General features: G+C 40.2%; 1 protein-coding gene across 1 annotated transcript in view; it reads left to right on the top strand.

The window, feature by feature from the left end:
• The window catches only part of TMEM30A (transmembrane protein 30A), a 45,767-nt gene that overhangs the window by 7,608 nt on the left and 18,093 nt on the right, over positions 1-20,066 (top strand). Inside the window, 1 exon segment of the mRNA XM_061427227.1 lies at positions 17,263-17,370. Coding sequence (XP_061283211.1) covers positions 17,263-17,370 — 108 coding nt within the window.

The following is a 20,066-nucleotide window of genomic DNA, read 5'->3' as shown; positions in this document are numbered from 1 at the left end:
ATAGTGGTAGCAAAAACAGAGCTGAGAAATATGATAACTCTTAAACTAGTCATCTCCATCTGTTGTTCTGTTTTGCCTCTGGCTCTTTGTGTTTTGAATTTAAGCTGCTAGGCAGGTCTCCAGCTTGTTGTATTCTGCACTGTGCCTTCTATGCTTTTGACATTTAATAGGCATTAATTTTTAAAATAGGGGAACTATAGTTCCTCTCTTACTCGTAGCATCTTTCTTTCTAGGATAAGTTATGGATTATTACCTTAAGTATAAGCTGTTTCTTCCCTAATTTTATTGAGGTTGCAATTGACAAAAATTGTATAGATTATATAAATTATATATTTATATAGTTATATATATTGATACATATACATTGATATACATTGTGAAATGATCACCATAATAAAGCTAATTAACATGTCCATCACTTCCTATCAGATCAGATCAGTCGCTCAGTCATGTCCGACTCTTTGCGACCCCATGAATCGCAGCACGCCAGGCCTCCCTGTCCATCACCAACTCCTGGAGTTCACTCAGACTCCCGTCCATCGAGTCAGTGATGCCATCCAGCCATCTCATCCTCTGTCATCCCCTTCTCCTCCTGCCCCCAATCCCTCCCAGCATCAGAGTCTTTTCCAATGAGTTAACTCTTCGCATGAGGTGGCCAAAGTACTGGAGTTTCAGCTTCAGCATCATTCCTTCCAAAGAAATCCCAGGGCTGATCTCCTTCAGAATGGACTGGTTGGATCTCCTTGCAGTCCAAAGGACTCTCAAGAGTCTTCTCCAACACCACAGTTCAAAAGCATCAATTCTTCAGCGCTCAGCCTTCTTCACAGTCCAACTCTCACATCCATACATGACCACAGGAAAAACCATAGCGTTGACTAGACGAACCTTTGTTGGCAAAGTAATGTCTCTGCTTTTCAATATGCTATCTAGGTTGGTCATAACTTTCCTTCCAAGGAGTAAGCGTCTTTTAATTTCACGGCTCCTCTAGGCCCTCCTGCGCCTGCGCAGCCACAGCTCCTTGGACGTGGGGTTGGTCCATCACTTCTTATAGTTACTCTCATATTAAAAAGACAAGTGATAACAAGTGTTGGTGAGGATATAGAGGACAAGGACAGGGACAATGGAATGTAAATTGGTGTAGCTATTAGGGATAAGAGTATGTTAGTTGCTCAAGAAATTAAAATACAGAACTAGCATAAGATCTAGCACTCCCACTGCTGCTGCTGCTGCTGCTAAGTCGCTTCAGTTGTGTCCAATTCTGTGCGACCCCATAGACGGCAGCCCACCAGGCTCCCCCATCCCTGGGATTCTCCAGGCAAGAACACTGGAGTGGGTTGCCATTTTCTTCTCCAATGCATGAAAGTGAAAAGTGAAAGTGAAGCACTCCCACTAGGTATGTTTTAAAGAAAATGAAATCAGTATTTTGAAGAGATACATGCACTCGCATATTCACAAACTGTTTTTGTATCCAGTGGATTTTATTACAGTTTGGATGTTAGGCCAGGCTACCTTTGAATTTTAGTTTATGAAGGATATAGTAGGGTTTTGATGATTAAAAACTCATAGACTGAGTTAAATTTATCAAGAGTTTTAATCAGCATTGAGCATTTTCTATATGTAAAGTGCTGCTCTGGGTATAGTATACAACAGAAAAAAGCTTGTGGACAAGGCCTCCTTTTTTTTTTTTCTTCCAAGTAGTGAGCCCTTCTTAGAAACCTGACAGAATCTTTTGGAGGAGATGAAGCATACACATAAAAGGAACTGCAAGCATTGCTGGATGAGTGGCACAGATAGAATGTGCCCTAGAGGTCCAAAGAAAGACAAGATTACGTGTCTCCAATAACCATGGAAAACTTTCAGGTGGGCTTTGAGCTGGAACTTGAAGAATAAATAGCACTTCTAAAGAGGAGGTTGGATGCATTCCAAGAAAGCAGATTTATATGAGCAAAATTGTAGTAGCAGGAAGTCAAAAGGTGTATAAAGTTGGAGTGAGGGTAAATAAGCTGATGCTAGGTTGGAGAAGGCAATGGCACCCCACTCCAGTACTCTTGCCTGGAAAATCCCATGGACTGAGGAGCCTGGTAGGCTGAGGTCACAGGGTCACTAAGAGTCTGACACGACTGAGCAACTTCACTTTCATTTTTCACTTTCATTCATTGGAGAAGGAAATGGCAACCCACTCCAGTGTTCTTGCCTGGAGAATCCCAGGGACAGGGGAGCCTGGTGGGCTGCCGTCTTCGGGGTCACACAGAGTCGGACACGACTGAAGTGACTTAGCAGCAGCAGGTGGTGGATAGACTAGGTTTTTGATGATAAAAGATGATGGTGTCCACTGTAGAATGGTTGCAGTGAAGAGCAGTTAGATTTAGGATGTATAATTAAAGTAGAGCTAAAAGAATTTTCTCATGTGGGTGTGTAGCTGCTGCTGCTGCTAAGTCACTTCAGTCGTGTCCGACTCTGTGTGACCCCTGTGCGACCCCATAGATGGTAGCCCCCAGGCTACCCCGTCCCTGGGATTCTCCAGGCAAGAACACTGGAGTGGGTTACCATTCCTTCTCCATTGCATGAAACTGGAAAGTGAAAGGGAAGTCGCTCAGTCGTGTCCAACTCTTGGCAACCCCTTAAACTGCAGCCTACCAGGCTCCTCCATCCATGGGATTTTCCAGGCAAGAGTATTGGAGTGGGGTGCCATTGCCTTCTCCGGTGGATGTGTAGTGTGTGAGATAAATTGTAGAATCAAATCTAACTTGAAGATATTTTGGTCTGCATTGGAATGATGGAATTGTAATTTTGTAACAAGCATGGGTTTGTATGCCAGGTTGCAGAAACTGACAGCAAGTATTTGCAGCAAAATGTAGGGTTTTATTTGTAGAGTGCCATGGAAGGGAGTGGGGGACAAGCCACTCCAACCTGGTCTGTGAGTTGGGGCATTTCTTAAAGAAAAGAACAAAGAGGCCGAGATTAATGGTCATCTTCTGACGTTTCTTTATTTGCAGTTTTGAGGGTCAGGATGTCTCTGGTTTACAGTGTTCTGGCCCCGTGATCTGTGGCTCAGGCATCTGTAAGCTCATCTTGTCCCGGAGAAACAGCCTGAGTTTGTGTGTTAATCACATGTCCATAACAGCAGTTTTAGTACAGCAATTATGTTATCAACAACCACTGTGATTTTAGTCATCTGACTCTGGTTGATTAGCATTCAGCTAGCACAGGCTTGAGGTCAGAGGGGACAAGAAAGGGAAAAGTTTTGGATAGAGAGATTGATTAATCGTAAACTCAGGGAACACGGTTTTAGGGGGACTTGGCTTCAATTTATCAAGATGGGGAAGACCATAGAAACAGTTTTAGTGTGATAGCAGGGTTTGGGAGGTTAGAAGCTGAATAAAGAGTTCTCTGTTTTTCACTCGTTACAGTGAGATGCCTTTTAAACATCCAAATTGGAAATAATGAGAAGACAACTAAATAGGGAGAAGGTTGAGACTGGGGTTAAGTATTTTGAGGTTTCATCAGTGTAGATGATATATAGAGACATAAGATAGAATAAAGTTGTAAGAGTTAGAAAAGGAAGAACATCCAAAGAGAGCCATGAGTCACTCTGGTGAATATAGAGGTCGGGGAGGTGAGGAGGAACTAGCAAAGGAGATAGAAAAGGAACAGCTAGTGAGATAGGAGAAAAACAAGGGAAATGTGGTGGTCTGCAAACCAGTTTCAAGGCAGAGCACGTGATAACTACGCCCAGGGCTGCTGCTACTAGTTCATGTGAGCGGAAAACTGGAAGCTGACCTCTGAGTTAACAACATGAAAAGCAGCTCTCGTGCAGTGAATGGAGTCACCATCCAGGTGGGTTTCAAGCCAGAAACCCTGAAAGTCTCACTTGTCATCATCTTATCTCTAGCCACTAACTTCTGTAGATTTTACTTTCTCTGTATTTTTTGAAACTTTTCCCCCCCTTATCTCTACTGCCTTTTTCTTTCTTTATGTTTTTCATATATTTCTGGGTTATTGTAATAGCATTTTATTTTTCTAGTTGGCATTTTCTTCAGTCTTGCTGCATGTTATTGCCAGAAGCGTGCAGGCTAGTCTGAATATTTAAAAGACTGGTCTGAATATTTCATCTCTTGCTTAACATTTCTTCTATGTCTACCTGTAGCATTCAAGATAATGTTCAAGACCCTTAACATGGAATGTAATTTTCTTCATGATAGGCTACTTTCTGTTTCTGTGGCCTCATCTCCTACCACTCCCCTGCCCTTTGCTCTAGTCATGACTATTGCAGTTTATGAAATGTGGCATGTTGCTAGATAAACCTGAAATGTCCTTCCTTTTCTTGTTCTACCACAGTTTTCAAATTTCATTCCTATCCCACCTGATATATTGAATAAATGGATGCTTCTCTCAGCTTTCATAAGGACTAGCTTACAATCTGTCATAACATTATTGAATTATATTTTTAAATTACTAATTAACATAACTTTCTATCCCATTATTATGGAAGTTCTCTTATGACACGAATGATGTATTTTTCCATTATATATTATCATCCTGGCATCTAATAGAGATAGTTCCTGGAATCTAATAGAGATCTAAAATAAATTCTAAAGATGATGCCAAAATCTTGAGTTTGGATGCTTGGGACAGTGGTGGTACCATTTATAGGCATCAGAAGACTACTGTTGGGTGTGAGGTTATGGGAGTCAATGAACCATGACTATTTTTTTTTTAACTGAAATTTTTAGTGAAGTGTAACCCCCCAAATTAACAAGTCACAAATATCTGGCTTAATTTTTAAGAGCTCACCATGGATTTGAAATACCATGGAGATGGTAAGAGTTTCCAATGATAAGGAAGAAATTCAACCAAAGGGATACATCTAGGAATATGAAAATGGGACTTGAGAGTGGAAATAAATGTATAGTGTATACATTATAATGTATGAAATATGATATGAGGCCGCACGAGGTTATTGTCAGAAAGTAGCACTGGAGACAAAGATAAAAGCCACTAATATTTGAATATCAGTTATATGACTGTATAAAACAAAGCTTTATGTAGAAAAGACCTGTATTTCCTTTAAATAAAAGCCCTAGTTTACTCATACTGATTGCTTATCTGTTCCTTTTATCTACCCTCTTGTATAGATTGAAGCATAATTAGCAAAGCCATTTTCATCAGTTCTGTCCTAGGCAGTTTTTATAACTTGATATTTTAGTAATTGTTTTAAGGGGTAAACTAAAACTTCATGTTGGAATATACTTTTTTGTTTGTAAAAATGCATTAAATGCCAGATGTAAAAACTTTGTGTGTGAAACTTAGTATAACAAAATTCTATTTCAAACTCTGAAAGTTAAGATGTTCCTGAAATGACAAGCACCTTGCCATAACCATGTTGTTGTTTTGAATCTGTATTTTAGACGAAAACTATGAAGATTTGCTGGTACTGTTTAAAACATCAGCGTATTCACGAGTGGTGCCAATTTTATTTTAAAAACATAATGTCTTTTAAATTGACGTCCATGTTTCCAAATGATTGTACAGTAGGAGCAGGAGCAGTCTTATACAAAGAACAGCAATTTTGGAGTTAGATATGATTATATCACTGTTACAGATTGAATTGTGTCCTTGTGAAAGATATGTTGAAACCTTAAGTCCGAGTACCTGAATGTGACTTTATTTGAAAATAGAGTCTTTGCAAATGAAATCAAGATGAGGTTATTCTGGTGGACTCCTGTGCAGTATATCCATCTGGTGTCCCTGTAAGAAAAGACAGGCATAGAGTGAAGATGATGTGAAGAGAAGACACAGGGAGAATTATGTAGCAGCAGAGGTGGAGGTGGTGTGATGCAGATGCAAACCAAGGAATGCTGGCCATTGCCAGAAGCAGGCAGGAGGCAAGGACCATTTCTCCCCAGGGTCTCAGAGGGAGAATAGCCCTGCCGGCACCTTGAATTCAGACTTCTGGCCTCCAGAACTGTGAGAGAAGAAATTTCTCGTGTTCTAAGACACCTAGTTTGCAGTAATTTGCTTCACTAGCCCTCAAATCGGAGAAGGCGATGGCACCCCACTCCAGTACTCTTGCCTGGAAAATCCCATGGATGGAGGAGCCTGGTAGGCTGCAGTCCATGGGGTCGCTAAGAATTGGACACGACTGAGTGACTTCACTTTGACTTTTCATTTTCATGCATTGGAGAAAGAAATGGCAACCCACTCCAGTGTTCTTGCCTGGAGAATCCCAGGGACGGGGGAGCCTGATGGGCTGCCGTCTATGGGGTCGCACAGAGTCAGACACGACTGAAGTGACTTAGCAGCCCTCAAAAACTAATAGTCATATACTAGCTGATTGGTTCTGGGCAGTCATGTAACCTCTGAATATCAGTTTCCACTGTGAAAGATTAAAATAGTTCTGGCACTGAATAGACATTTGGGAAATAATAACTAGTTTTTAAATTTTTTTATTGTTATGATGGTTTGCATATTACTTAATTCATTTATCATTTCCACATGTGAGATTGACTTACTGATTGAATTAGAAGTAAACACCTTTTCTGTAGTTCCCACTCAGATTCTTTAACCTACAGAAACATGCAGCAACATTTCATACGACTCAGAATTTTATTGGGATATGAAGAATTAAACTTGTTCTGTAACTATCAGTGTAGAACTAAGCTTTTGATTTTTAAAAGAACTAATTTTCAAAAATAAAATGAATTTAAAAAATAATTCAACTGTTAACTTTTAATTGACTCTAAATAATTTGAGTATGTGTCGACTGAAAAAAAACCATCAGCCCTGAAGTTGTGAGTTAAGTTTTGTTTGCACGTCTTACTGAGTATTGAGCCCAGGAGACAGCCTCTCAGCTCTGAGGTACTGTCCCCGAGGTCAGGAAGGAGCCAGGATATACAGGAGTTTAGTCCCCAACTAAATCCCGAAGAAGAGACTGACACTGAAAGCTAATGCTTTTAGTGCTTTTCTGTGTATGGGAAGATGCAAGAGTCTGGGCTCATTGAAATTATTCCTTAGATGGGCATCTTGACTATCTCAGGCCAGTATCTCAAGCACAGAATGCTTCCTGTTTTTCCTCCATCCTGAATTTCCTCAGGGCACACCATTGGTGGGCAGATGCCATGGGTAATTGCTTGATGCTTATAGAACCGGGACTGGGGGGCAGCATTCCCTGTCCACATGTCGATGTGTATGTCTTTCCTCTACCCCCTTTATCTGATGAGCATTTTTTAAGGGAATTTTTCTTCTTGAGGTATTACCTATTGAATAAAAAGGAAGCTTTTTATTTTAAATGCTTTTAAAAATGTTCAGTGTCCCAGAATATCCTGCTTTCTTATTGTGCCCCCTTTTTCCCCCTCTCCTCACTCTTCGTAGTCCTTACCCACCTTCTTTCTTACTGGGGCCTGGGTTGTACAGATGACCTCATCTATAGGCGTAAAAACATCTGAGAGAGCTCAGTGCTGTCCCTCATTCTTGAGCCTTGAGTTAGAAGCAGTGTAAGTTAAAGGCAAGAACATGGTCCACTGCTCAGCCGGTACAGCCTTCTCTTTTTGTGGGAGATCTCTTCATAACAAAGGGAGAAGTTGGCTTCTGTGGTGTCACACCAGTGGCACTGGTATGACTCACAAATCTGAAGCATCTGCTGGAGGCACCTAGGGCAAGGTTAACATCGTGACCTCCCTGTCCCCCAGCTCTGTCTGCCCTGCCTGACGGGAACTGAGCCAGCTTCGTTTTTGTGGCTGGTGGTGCAGCATCTTGTGTGTGCGGCTGTGCCGGTGTGAGGGTGCTGTCTCATGAAGCTTCTGACACCGCTCTTTCTAAGAGCTCTGGGGTGGCTCTCTCCACAGCTCTCTCCACCTGGACTACAGAGGCACACGGCTCTAGCTTATAGTGACTCTAGTTACAGAAGCTACCCCTTTAGCTTCGACTCTGTAATCCAGTTTCATTTTTCTGTTTTCTGAGACCTAAATTTTCCGTACTACTGATTGTCAACTGTTTGGTAAATGGACACTATAGAAAAATTAGATGCTTTAACTGGTGCACTCCTAATTGATTCTCACATCTTAACGCGGAATCTTGGCTTTGTTCATGTGTTAAGCTCTCAGTTAGAGATTGTCCCTCTTGGTACTGTCTCCTTGTAGGTAACATCCACTCATCAGTCCTCATGGAGAAATTGCTGGATACTGGGTTAGGTATGAGTTTCTATAGGACTTGTATTTCTTTTACCGAAACACCCATTCCATTTCAGTGATGTGTGTTTTGTCACTGTGAGCTGCATGTGGTTAGATATTGGGCTGAGTCCTTCTTGCCTGGAAAACACAGACATTCAAGTAAATATTAAGTTAATAAGTGATGCTTTCCTGACAGCACATTCAGGAAGAAATGAAAGTCATATTTCTTAGACTCCTTTTTTCTAATCTGTTTTCACGCAGGTGTTTGATTATGTTAGCCTCTTCTCTCTCCATTTACTTATTTCCTGCAGGACATTTTGAACACTCGGGATTACTTAGCTTTCCGATGCTTTGTTGCCAGCAACAGTAACCAAGTGTGGGTACCTGATGGGGGAAAGGATTTACTGGAGGGAGATTGGGTAGGTCTCACACCGAATAGGTGGGAGGTCTAGAGGATCAGGTTCAGAGACCAGAGGAAAGCAAGAGAAGTTTGGAAGCAGAAACAGTGGCTCAGATGCCACAGCCGCTGTTTAGTTCTCTATTAGATTACTGCTTCAGCTGCTGGTCTCATGACACCCACTCGACTCTGATTTTGTGGAGAAGCAGTTTAGTAGAAGGAACATTGGACTGCAAGTCAAACATTCTTGCTTCTAGCATAGTACCAGCTCTTGCTATTTGCGTATCCTTGGGCAAGTTTCTTAATGTGTTCTCTTTATGTAAAATGAGGATAATACTTTTAGGATTTTGGTGAAGATCAGATGAAATATACGTTTAATAGAAAGGACTGTGTAAACTGTACATAAAATATTACTTTTGCATCTGCCTTGTACTTCATGTCATGTGTTGCAGATAGAAAGATTTAAAGTGTTAATGATAATTTTTTTTACTTTCAGAATTTCCTGGAATCAAAGACATGCAATTTTTTTGTATATTTAAAAAAAGTATAATTAAAAGATTATGATGAAAATGTTATAGCTATCCTTTGATTTTGTAGAAGTATAATATAATATTAAGCAATCAGTTCAGTTCAGTCGCTCAGTCGTGTCCAACTCTTTGAGACCCCTTGAATCGAAGCACGCCAGGCCTCCTTGTCCATCACCAACTCCCGGAGTTCACTGAGACTCACGTCCATCAAGTCAGTGATGCCATCCAGCCATCTCATCCTCTGTCGTCCCCTTCTCCTCCTGTCCCCAATCCCTCCCAGCATCAGAGTCTTTTCCAGGGAGTCAACTCTTCACATGAGGTGGCCAAAGTACTGGAGTTTCAGCTTTAGCATCATTCCTTCCAAAGAAATCCCAGGGCTGATCTCCTTCAGAATGGACTGGTTGGATCTCCTTGCAGTCCAAGGGACTCTCAAGAGTCTTCTCCAACACCACAGTTCAAAAGCATCAAAATACTTGGTTTAAAAATACTTAAGTTTTAATATACTGTAGTAGTGTAATTTATTAGATTTCACATTCCATTCTGTTGTTTTTGTTCAGTTAAATAAAGAATATATCTTTGTTTAATCACAACTGATCATCTTTCTTTCCCCCTTTGCCTTAGACACCAATTTGAAAGAGAGTGGTTTAAGAGGTTTCTGTTCAAAGCCAAACCATATATGGTAATAGGCCCAGCTGGCAACTTTTTTTTTATCCTAAATTAGACTTAGAAGAGAGAGAAGATGTGTTAGAGACTTTTAAACAAAAAATTGAAAAAAAATTTAATATATTTTAATACAGATTTTAAATATAGTTTATTTTTCTAAATGGTCTCATCTTTTCTCTCATCTTGTCAACATCATAAAATTTGACTTTTAAGCGGAATATTTTACATGAATAAGCCCTAGGTAGAAAGCTGTGACCCCTCAAGTTTAGTGAAAAATTATATACGCTTTGCCTGTCTTCATTTAGGAGACTTGTGTTTATTAACTTGTTTTAATTACATGCCAAGCCTGTCTTAGATATTTGTAGTGAATGAAAATTTTCTCTAAACAAAGTTTCATTAGTAAGTAGGCTTTGATGGAGAACATTTCAATAGGTTGTATCAGAATTTGACAAAACGAAGTTTTATTAAGCAGTTTTATGATTTTTGAAAAGCAGTTAGGTGTAATTGTTTTAATTTTTAAAAAACTTTTGTTGGAGTATAATTGATTTACAGTGTGTTTCAGGTGTATAGCAAAGTTAATTGTTATACATATATTAATTTTTCACCTTCTTTACCCATATAGGTTATTATAGAATATTGAGTAGAGTTCCCTGTGCTATACAGTAGGTCCTTTTTGGTTATCTATTTTGTTGTGTATAGTAGTGTGTCTGTGTTAATCCCAAGCTCCTAATTTATCCCTGCACCTCTCCACTCCAGCGTTTCCCCTTTGGTAACCATAAGTTTGTTTTTGAAATCTGTGAGTCTGTTTCTGTTTTGTAAATAAGTTCATTTTTATCATTTAAAAAATTAGAGTCCACATATAAATGTTATTGTGTAATATTTGTCTTTGTCTGACTTACTTCACTTAGTATGATAATCTCTAGGTCCATCCATGTTGTTGCAAATGACATTATTTCCTTCTTTTTTATGGCTGAGTAATAGTCCATTGCATTTATGTACCACTTTTTCTTTATCCATTCCTTTGTCAATAGACACATAGGTTGCTTCTGTGTCTTGGCTATTGTAAATAGTGCTATGAACATTGGGGTGTGTGCATCTTTTTGAATTATGTTTTTTTCTTGATATATCCCCATGAGTGGAGTTGCTGGATCAAAAGGTAGTTCTATTTTTAGTTTTTTAAGGAACCTCCATGCTGTTTTCCGTAGTGATTGTACTAATTTACATTTCCATCAGTAATGTAGGAGGTTTCCCTAGATGTTATAATTTAATGCTTTATTTTCTATATACAAATTTTAACCTTTTTTTTCAATTATGAAAAGAAATTGAATATCCACATAGAAAGTTTATGTGCTCAGTTTCAAATATAAAGTTCAGCTGGCTTTTTTTTTTTTTTTTTACTCTATTAAGGTAAAGGTAATTAGAGTTGCTAATGATAAAATTCTTACTTATCACAGGAGTGATAAAACAGATCCCAGTCTAGGAGAAAAAAGTTGTTAGAAGGCATATCTGATAAAGGGCTGTTACCAAAATATACAAGGGACTCTTAATACTCAGCAATAAGCAAGTGAAAAACTCTATTAAAAATAGGCAAAAGACCTAAACAGATACCTCTCCAAAGAAGATATGCAATATCCTAATCAGCCTAGACTGCTACAATGACATGTTGTAATCTAGGTGACTTAAATAGCAGGTACTCACTTCTCACAGTCCTTGAGCGAGGGATGTTTAAATCATGGTGCTGATAGGTTTGGTTCTTGGTGAGGACCCTCCTGGTTTGCAGGCGGCCACTTTCCTGCTGCCCTCGCCACAGCAGAGAGAGAAGGAGCTCTGATTTCTTTTCCTCTTCTTCTTAGAGATATTAATCGCATCATGGGGACCTCACCATCCTGATCTCATCTAAACCTGATTATTTCCCAAAGGCCTCAGCATATGAATTTTGAAGAGACACATTCAATTCATACATTCCACCCTTGTGCTCATGCACAATACTTTTATTCCATGTAATCAGCCCCCCGAATCTCTTCTGTTTCCAGCATCACCTTTAAAGTCTTCTAAATACCATTTTAATCAGATAGGTGAGACTCAAAGTATGATTCATCCTGAGGCAAAATTTCTCTCCAGCTGTGAACCTGTGGAACCAGATGTGCTTCCAAATACCATGAAGTAACAGACATAGCTGCTGCTGCTACATCGCTTCAGTCGTGTCTGACTCTGTGTGACCCCATAGATGGCAGCCCACTAGGCTCCTCTGTCCCTGGGATTCTCCAGGCAAGAACATTGGAGTGGGTTGCCATTTCCTTCTCCAATGCATGAAAGTGAAAAGTGAAAGTGAAGTCACTCAGTCATGTCTGACTCTTAGTGACCCCATGAACTGCAGCCTACCAGGCTCCTCCGTCCATGGGATTTTTCAGGCAAGAGTACTGGAGTGGGGTGCCATTGCCTTCTCCGGAAACAGATAATAGCACAGACACTCAAATTTGAGAGGGGGGAATAAAATGAAAAGGGTGGTGAGTTCCAAGCAGATCTCCAAAACTTAGCAAGACAAATATCATCAGATCTTAAGGCTTGAGAAGCCTCTTAAGGCTTGTTAGACCTCTTTGGTTTAACACTCTGCATTCGGGACCCACTAGGGTAGAAGTCCTGCTTCAAAGCTCTGGGTTGCTGCCAGCCGGTCTGTTGAACTCCTTCTCCAGTATGAGATGAGGATGTAGCCCTGATGGTCTTAGAAGTCATCTCAGGGATCATTCTTCTCTTCTTTTGGAGAATCAGTAGCACATCACGTAGAGAATGGCTCTGTGGGCCAGTCCTGTAGGATCTGACAGTTCCTCAGCTTGCCTTCCTTCTGCTCCTCCTCTCTCCCCTTCAGTTCACACGGCAGTGTTTCTGCTAGAATGGCCGATTACGTCCATGGTTCTCATGCTCACTCACCTCTTTACTGAATGGTTGTTCAGCTTAGTATTACCCTTAGTTGTACCCTTAGTATTCTTTTCAGAGCATGCTTTCTGATTTTTTGTGGTATGGATAGGTTTGAGAATTTTTCCAGATCTTAAGTTTTGGTCCCTTTTTGCTTAACATTTTTTCTTAGTCCATTCTCTTTTCTCCCATCTTACTATTAATAAGCAGTCAGGTGGAACCAAGCCATTCTTTGAACACTGCTTAGAAATCTAAATATCCAGCTTCATCCTTCCACAAGTGCTACATTCCACAAAACACTGGATCACAGTTTAGTCAAATTCTCTGCCGATTTATTGACAAGGATCATCTTTTATTCATTGTCCAATAATGTCCATTTCTAAGACTTCACCAAAGCTGTCTTTTACCATCCATGTTTCTACCAGTATTCTGATCATGTTTATTTATTAGCTCTCTAAGGAGATGGAAGCTTTCTTTTTAACTTTCGTCATTTCTTTCTAAGATCTCACCAGAATCACCTTTAATATTTATATTTCTAGCATGCATCTCAAATCTCCAGCCTATACCCATTTCCCAGTTCCAAAGCTACTTCTGTCTTTTTGAATATTTGCTGAAGCAACACCTCACTTCTCAGTATAAAGTCTGTCTTAGCATAAGCTGCTATTTTAAAAAATGTATAGACCAGATAGCTTAAATAACACGTTTATTTCATACTGTCTTGGAGGATTGGAAGTCAGACCAAGGTGCTGGCAGATTCAGTGTCTTCAGATTCTTCACCCTGAAGAGAGTGAAGAAAGACCCTCCTCCTCCTGATTTGTAGATGGCTGCCTTCTCACTTTATCCTCCCATAGCAGAGAGAGAAAGAGATTGAGAGAGAGAGCGTGCATGCAGTGTACACAGAGGCAAGCACTCTGCTCTATTTTTTTCCATCTCAGAAGGATTCTCATTCCATCGTGGAGGCCCTACCTTCATGACCTCATCTAAACTGAATCCAGTGTTCCCACCTCCAAGTTGTATTGGAAATTAGGGCTTCAACATATAAATTTTGGCTGATCCAAACATTTAGTCCATAATTTACAGATGGCAAGTAAACATGTGAAAGATGCTTGACAGTATCATTCAGTTCAGTTCAGTTCAGTCGCTCAGTCATGTCCGACTCTTTGCAACCCCATGAATCGCAGCATGCCAGGCCTCCCTGTCCATCACCAGCTCCCGGAGTTCACTCACACTCAGTCTATCGAGTCAGTGATGCCATCCAGCCATCTCATCCTCTGTTGTCCCCTTCTCCTCCTGCTCCCAATCCCTCCCAGCATCAGAGTCTTTTCCAATGAGTCAACTCTTCGCATGAGGTGGCCAAAGTACTGGAGTTTCAGCTTTAGCATCATTCCTTCCAAAGAAATCCCAGGGCTGATCTTCTTCAGAATGGACTGGTTGGATCTCCTTGCAGTCCAAGGGACTCTGAAGAGTCTTCTCCAACATCACAGTTCAAAAGCATCAATTCTTCGGCACTCAGCCTTCTTCACAGTCCAACTCTCACATCCATACATGACTGTGGGAAAAACCATAGCCTTGACTAGACGGACCTTTGTTGGCAAAGTAACGTCTCTGCTTTTGAATATGCTATCTAGGTTGGTCATAACTTTCCTTCCAAGGAGTAAACATCTTTTAATGTCATGGCTGCAGTCAACCATCTGCAGTGATTTAGGAAACTGCAAATTAAAACAACGAGATACCACTGCACACCTGTTAAAATGGTGAAAACCCAGAACATCAACAGCATCACATGCTGGTGAGGATGTGGTGCAAAAGGAAGTCATTTATTGCTGGTGGGAGTGCAAAATGGTACAGCCACTTTGGAAGACAGCTTGGCAGTCTCTTACAAAACTAAACATAGTCTTACAACGCAATCCAGCATTTTTACTCCTTGTTATTTATGTAAATAGGCTGAAAATTTACATTCACACGAAAACCTGCACATGGATGTTTATAGCAGTTTTACTTGTAATTGCCAAAACTTAGAAACAACCAAGATGTCTTCTGTGGTACACCAAGAAAACAGAATAATCTTTGATGCTAAAAAGAAATGTGCTATCAAGCCATGGAAAGACAGAGAAATCTTAAATGCATATTACTAAGTGAATGAGATAAATCCAAAAAGGCTACATGCTATATGATTTCAAATTATGTGCCATTCTGGAAGAGGCAAAACTATGGAGACAGTAAAAAGATCCATGGTTGTCAGGGGTACGGGTGAGGGAAGAATGAGTAGGTAGAGTGCAGAGAGTTTTTAAGGTATGAAACTATTCAGTATGATACTGTGATGGTGTATGTATGTCATTACGCACTTGTAAAAGCCATGGAATGTGCAACACCAGGAGTGACTCTTTTAAGGTGAACCATTGCCTTTGGGTGATAATGATGTAAGATTACAGGTCATCATTTGTAACAAGTACATTTCTCTGGTGAGGGATATTGATAATCAGGGAGATTGTGTCTGTGTAGGTCCAGGGAGTACATGGGAACTCTGTAGTTTGAACTCAGTTTTGCTGTGAACTTCAAACCACTCTAGAAAATAAATTCATATAATGGAAAAAATTTTCTCATTTTAGCTCTTAGTTCAGGTCTTCTGACATCTGCTGGTGTATTGCAGTTCAGTTGTGACACTGACCACCTGAGTTTGTGTCAGAGTCCACGGGTGGAAGGGCTTGGTCTCCAGCAATACATCTGAGTACCACTCATACACCAGCTGCAAGTCAGGCTCCCGGGCAACCCATACTTAAGGCCAACTGGCTACAAATACAGGAGTTCCGAGTCCCCCTTGCCTAGACCTCCCTCACTTCACACGCCAGGTGCAAGTTCAGACATCTCCAGGCCACCTGAACTTCTCACCAACTGCTTATAAATGTGGGAGGTTCCTGTAACTTCTCTCAGGTTTCCCAAGTTGTTGCAATAACTCAGAACTCAGGGAAGTGCTAGACTTATAATTATACTTTTATTTAAAATCATATAAATCAGGATCAGCTGAACAAAGAGACATCTGGTGAGGTCTTGAATGCAGAGCTTCATGCACTCCTCCTCCCTGAGAATCGGGGCTTGTCAATGGGCTGACCAACCCAAAGCTCACCTGTGCTTTGGTGGCCAGTGTTTTTATTGGGATTCCATGATGAAGGCATGATTGATTAAACACTGGTGGCTCACTTGGTAAAGAATCTTCCTGCAGTGCAGGAAACCCGGGTTCAATTCCTGGGTCAGGAAGATCCGCTGGAGAAGGGAATGGCAACCCATTCCAATATTCTTGCCTGGAGAATTCCATGGACCAAGGAGTCTGGTGGGCTACAGTCCATAGGATTGCAAAGAGTTGAACACGACTGAGCGACTAACACATGATTGAACTAAACCTTCAGCCTTCTCCCTCTTTCCAGAGTGTGGACTGGGCCAAAGTCCCTAGTCACATCTGGTCTTTCTGGTGACCAGTCCCCTACCTGTCCCATTGCCTTAGCACAAACTCGTGTGAATTAAGGGGCTTATCAAAAACAGACTCTGATCAGCAGGGAAATTTTAAAGGAAAAAATCACTGCAGATGGTGATTGCAGCCATGAAATTAAAAGACGCTTACTCCTTGGAAGGAAAGTTATGACCAACCTAGATAGCATATTCAAAAGCAGAGACATTACTTTGCCAACAAAGGTCCGTCTAGTCAAGGCTATGGTTTTTCCCGGGGTCATGTATGGATGTGAGAGTTGGACTGTGAAGAAAGCTGAGTGCTGAAGAATTGATGCTTTTGAACTATGGTGTTGGAGAAGACTCTGGAGAGTCCCTTGGACTGCAAGGAGATCCAACCAGTCCATTCTGAAGGAGATCAGCCCTGGGATTTCTTTGGAAGGAATGATGCTAAAGCTGAAACTCCCGTACTTTGGCCACTTCATGCAAAGAGTTGACTCATTGGAAAAGACTGTGATGCTGGGAGAGATTGGGGGCAGGAGGAGAAGGGGACGACAGAGGATGAGATGGCTGGATGGCATCACAGATTCGATGGACGTGAGTCTGGGTGAACTCCAGGAGTTGGTGATGGACAGGGAGGCCTGGTGTGCTTCGATTCATGGGGTTGCAAAGAGTTGGACATGACTGAGTGACTGAACTGAACTGAACTGAACCAGGAACCCAGGACAGAGATAAAGCAGATTCTTAATTATCCAACACCAGGTTTTAAAAATGGTAGCCCTTGAGAAACCTGATAGTTTTTTGTTTGCTTTATTTAATTTGAAAATATGCCATGGAAAGCTGAAATGACAGAAAAGTTGTTTAGACTTTATAGCTATTTAAAAGTTAATACATCATGCAGTTTGAATTTTGTATTTATGATTTTTGCATAAATGTGTTTCTTTGTGAAAAAGGAGAGATGAGCCAGTAGGATAACATAGGACCCTTTCCAGTTTTTACAGGCTCACACTGTCTAATAGATGACCTTATAAAAAGATCTTTTTCTGGACTGTGGTTGTTCTCTCAGACTCATTTTTCCATCTGATAGCAGATTATTTCAGAGTGTATTCACTTTCTCCAAGGAAGTATACTTAGTTATATTTTTCTCTTGCAGATCGATTATACCGGAACAGATCCTTCCAGTCCCTGTAATAAATGTTTGTCTCCGAATGTTACACCTTGTGTTTGTACCATTAACTTCACACTGGAACAGTCATTTGAGGTCTGTATTCTAAGTAATGTCTTAGAAAACCCATGCTTTAAAAAATATTGATATTAATTTTTTTTTACTAGTTATATTCTTGTTGAGATGTAGCTTTAATTTATTGAGAGTCAGTACACTTTTGAGGAAGATTATTTTGTTTAGTTAGCAAATTATGCTGTCTGATTATTAAATGCATTAATAGTTTATTCTAGTTAGTACTTTATAAGCAAAATTTGAAACCTGTTTCTGGAAAATTTTATAACTGTACAAATCACTTTTGTATCAATCTACATATGTTTGTATTTAAAAAATTATTGCTCAAACTGTTTTGACTACTTTTAATACCAACAGTTTTTACTTTAGAAAATACTAATTCACACATTTAATTGCATCATTTTTTAATCAGATCTGATGCTTTAACCCTTAACATAAGTGCAAACACTTAGTAAAACCTTATTGACAAGCAGTTAGAAAACTCTCCACAAGGTATGCGGTGTGTGTGTGTGTGTGTGCACGCACACGTGTGGTCTGCGTGCCTTTTGCATTCACACTTAGCTGTCATTCTTGGAAACTGAGCCAGATGGTGAAGGACACACAGATTCAGAGTAGTCATGGCTAGACCAATTTATGCTCTCCTTTACCTGGAAATTGAAATTTAAAAAGTATTGTTTTATTCTTCAGGGAGCAAAACTACTTTAATACAGGCCAATTTTTTGGACTTTTGTAGCTATGCTTTAGATTTTCTTAAAGGTACTGAAGACTTTTGAAGTCCCTGGTAGATGGTTGCCATCTAGTGGTTATGAATGCTCTTGCACCCAGATAATGGACAATAAAGCTCTCTTTTTAAAAATTATAAAAATAAATTAGGGAGAAGACAGGAATTTAATTATTTTGTTTTAGCAGAAATAGCATAAATGTGTGGATGTGACTGGTGATAGTAGCAAGGTCCAATGCTGTAAAGAGCAATATTGCATAGGAACCTGGAATGTCAGGTCCATGAATCAAGGCAAATTGAAAGTGGTCAAACAAGTCGACATTCTAGGAATCAGCGAACAGAAATGGACTGGAATGGGTGAATTTAACTCAGATGACCATTATATCTACTACTGCGGGCAGAAATCCCTCAGAAGAAATGGAGTGGCCATCATGGTCAACAGAAGAGTCTGAAATGCAGTACTTGGATGCAATCTCAAAAACGACAGAATAATCTCTGTTCGTTTCCAAGGCAAACCATTCAATATCACAGTAATCCAAGTCTATGCCCCAACTAGTAATGCTGAAGAAGCTGAAGTTGAACGGTTCTATGAAGACCTACAAGACCTTTTAGAACTAACACCCAAAAAAGATGTCCTTTTCATTATAGGGGACTGGAATGCAAAAGTAGGAAGTCAAGAAACACCTGGAGTAACAGGCAAATTTGGCCTTGGAATACGGAATGAAGCAGGGCAAAGACTAATAGAGTTTTGCCAAGAAAATGCACTGGTCATAGCAAACACCCTCTTCCAACAACACAAGAGAAGACTCTATACATGGACATCACCAGATGGTCAACACCGAAATCAGACTGATTATATTCTTTGCAGCCAAAGATGGAAAAGCTCTATACAGTCAACAAAAACAAGATCGGGAGCTGACTGTGGCTCAGATCATGAACTCCTTATTACCAAATTCAGACTTAAATTGAAGAAAGTAGGGAAAACCAGTAGACCATTCAGGTATGACCTAAATCAAATCCCTTATGATTGTATAGTGGAAGTGAGAAGTAGATTTAAGGGCCTAGATCTGATAGATAGAGTGCCTGATGAACTATGGAATGAGGTTCGTGACATTATACAGGAAACAGGGACCAAGACCATTCCCATAGAAAAGAAATGCAAAAAAGCAAAATGGCTGTCTGGGGAGACCTTACAAATAGCTGTGAAAAGAAGAGAAGCGAAAAGCAAAGGAGAAAAGGAAAGATATAAACATCTGAATGCAGAGTTCCAAAGAATAGCAAGAAGAGATAAAAAAGCCTTCTTCAGTGATGAATGCAAAGAAATAGAGGAAAACAACAGAATGGGAAAGACTAGGGATCTCTTCAGGAAAATCAGAGATACCAAAGGAACATTTCATGCAAAGATGAGCTCGATAAAGGACAGAAATGGTATGGACCTAACAGAAGCAGAAGATATTAAGAAGAGGTGGCAAGAATACACAGAAGAACTGTACAAAAAAGATCTTCACGACCCAGATAATCACAATGGTGTGATCACTGACCTAGAGCCAGACATCCTGGAATGTGAAGTCAAGTGGATCTTAGAAAGCATCACTACGAACAAAGCTAGTGGAGGTGATGGAATTCCAGTTGAGCTGTTTGAAATCCTGAAAGATGATGCTGTGAAAGTGCTGCACTCAATATGCCAGCAAATTTGGAAAACTCAGCAGTGGCCACAGGACTGGAAAAGGTGAGTTTTCATTCCAGTCCCAAAGAAAGGCAATGCCAAAGAATGCTCAGACTACTGCACAGTTGCACTCATCTCACACGCTAGTAAAGTAATGCTCAAAATTCTCCAAGCCAGGCTTCAGCAATATGTGAACCATGAACTTCCTGATGTTCAAGCTGGTTTTAGAAAAGGCCAAGGAACCAGAGATCAAATTGCCAACAGCCACTGGATCATAGAAAAAGCAAGAGAGTTCCAGAAAAACATCTATTTCTGCTTTATTGACTATGCCAA

The sequence above is a fragment of the Bos javanicus genome, chromosome 9, assembly GCF_032452875.1.
Source record: "Bos javanicus breed banteng chromosome 9, ARS-OSU_banteng_1.0, whole genome shotgun sequence".
NCBI lineage: Eukaryota > Metazoa > Chordata > Mammalia > Artiodactyla > Bovidae > Bos > Bos javanicus.
Note: the sequence above shows the minus strand (reverse complement) of the source record. Positions and strands in the feature narration are given on the sequence as shown.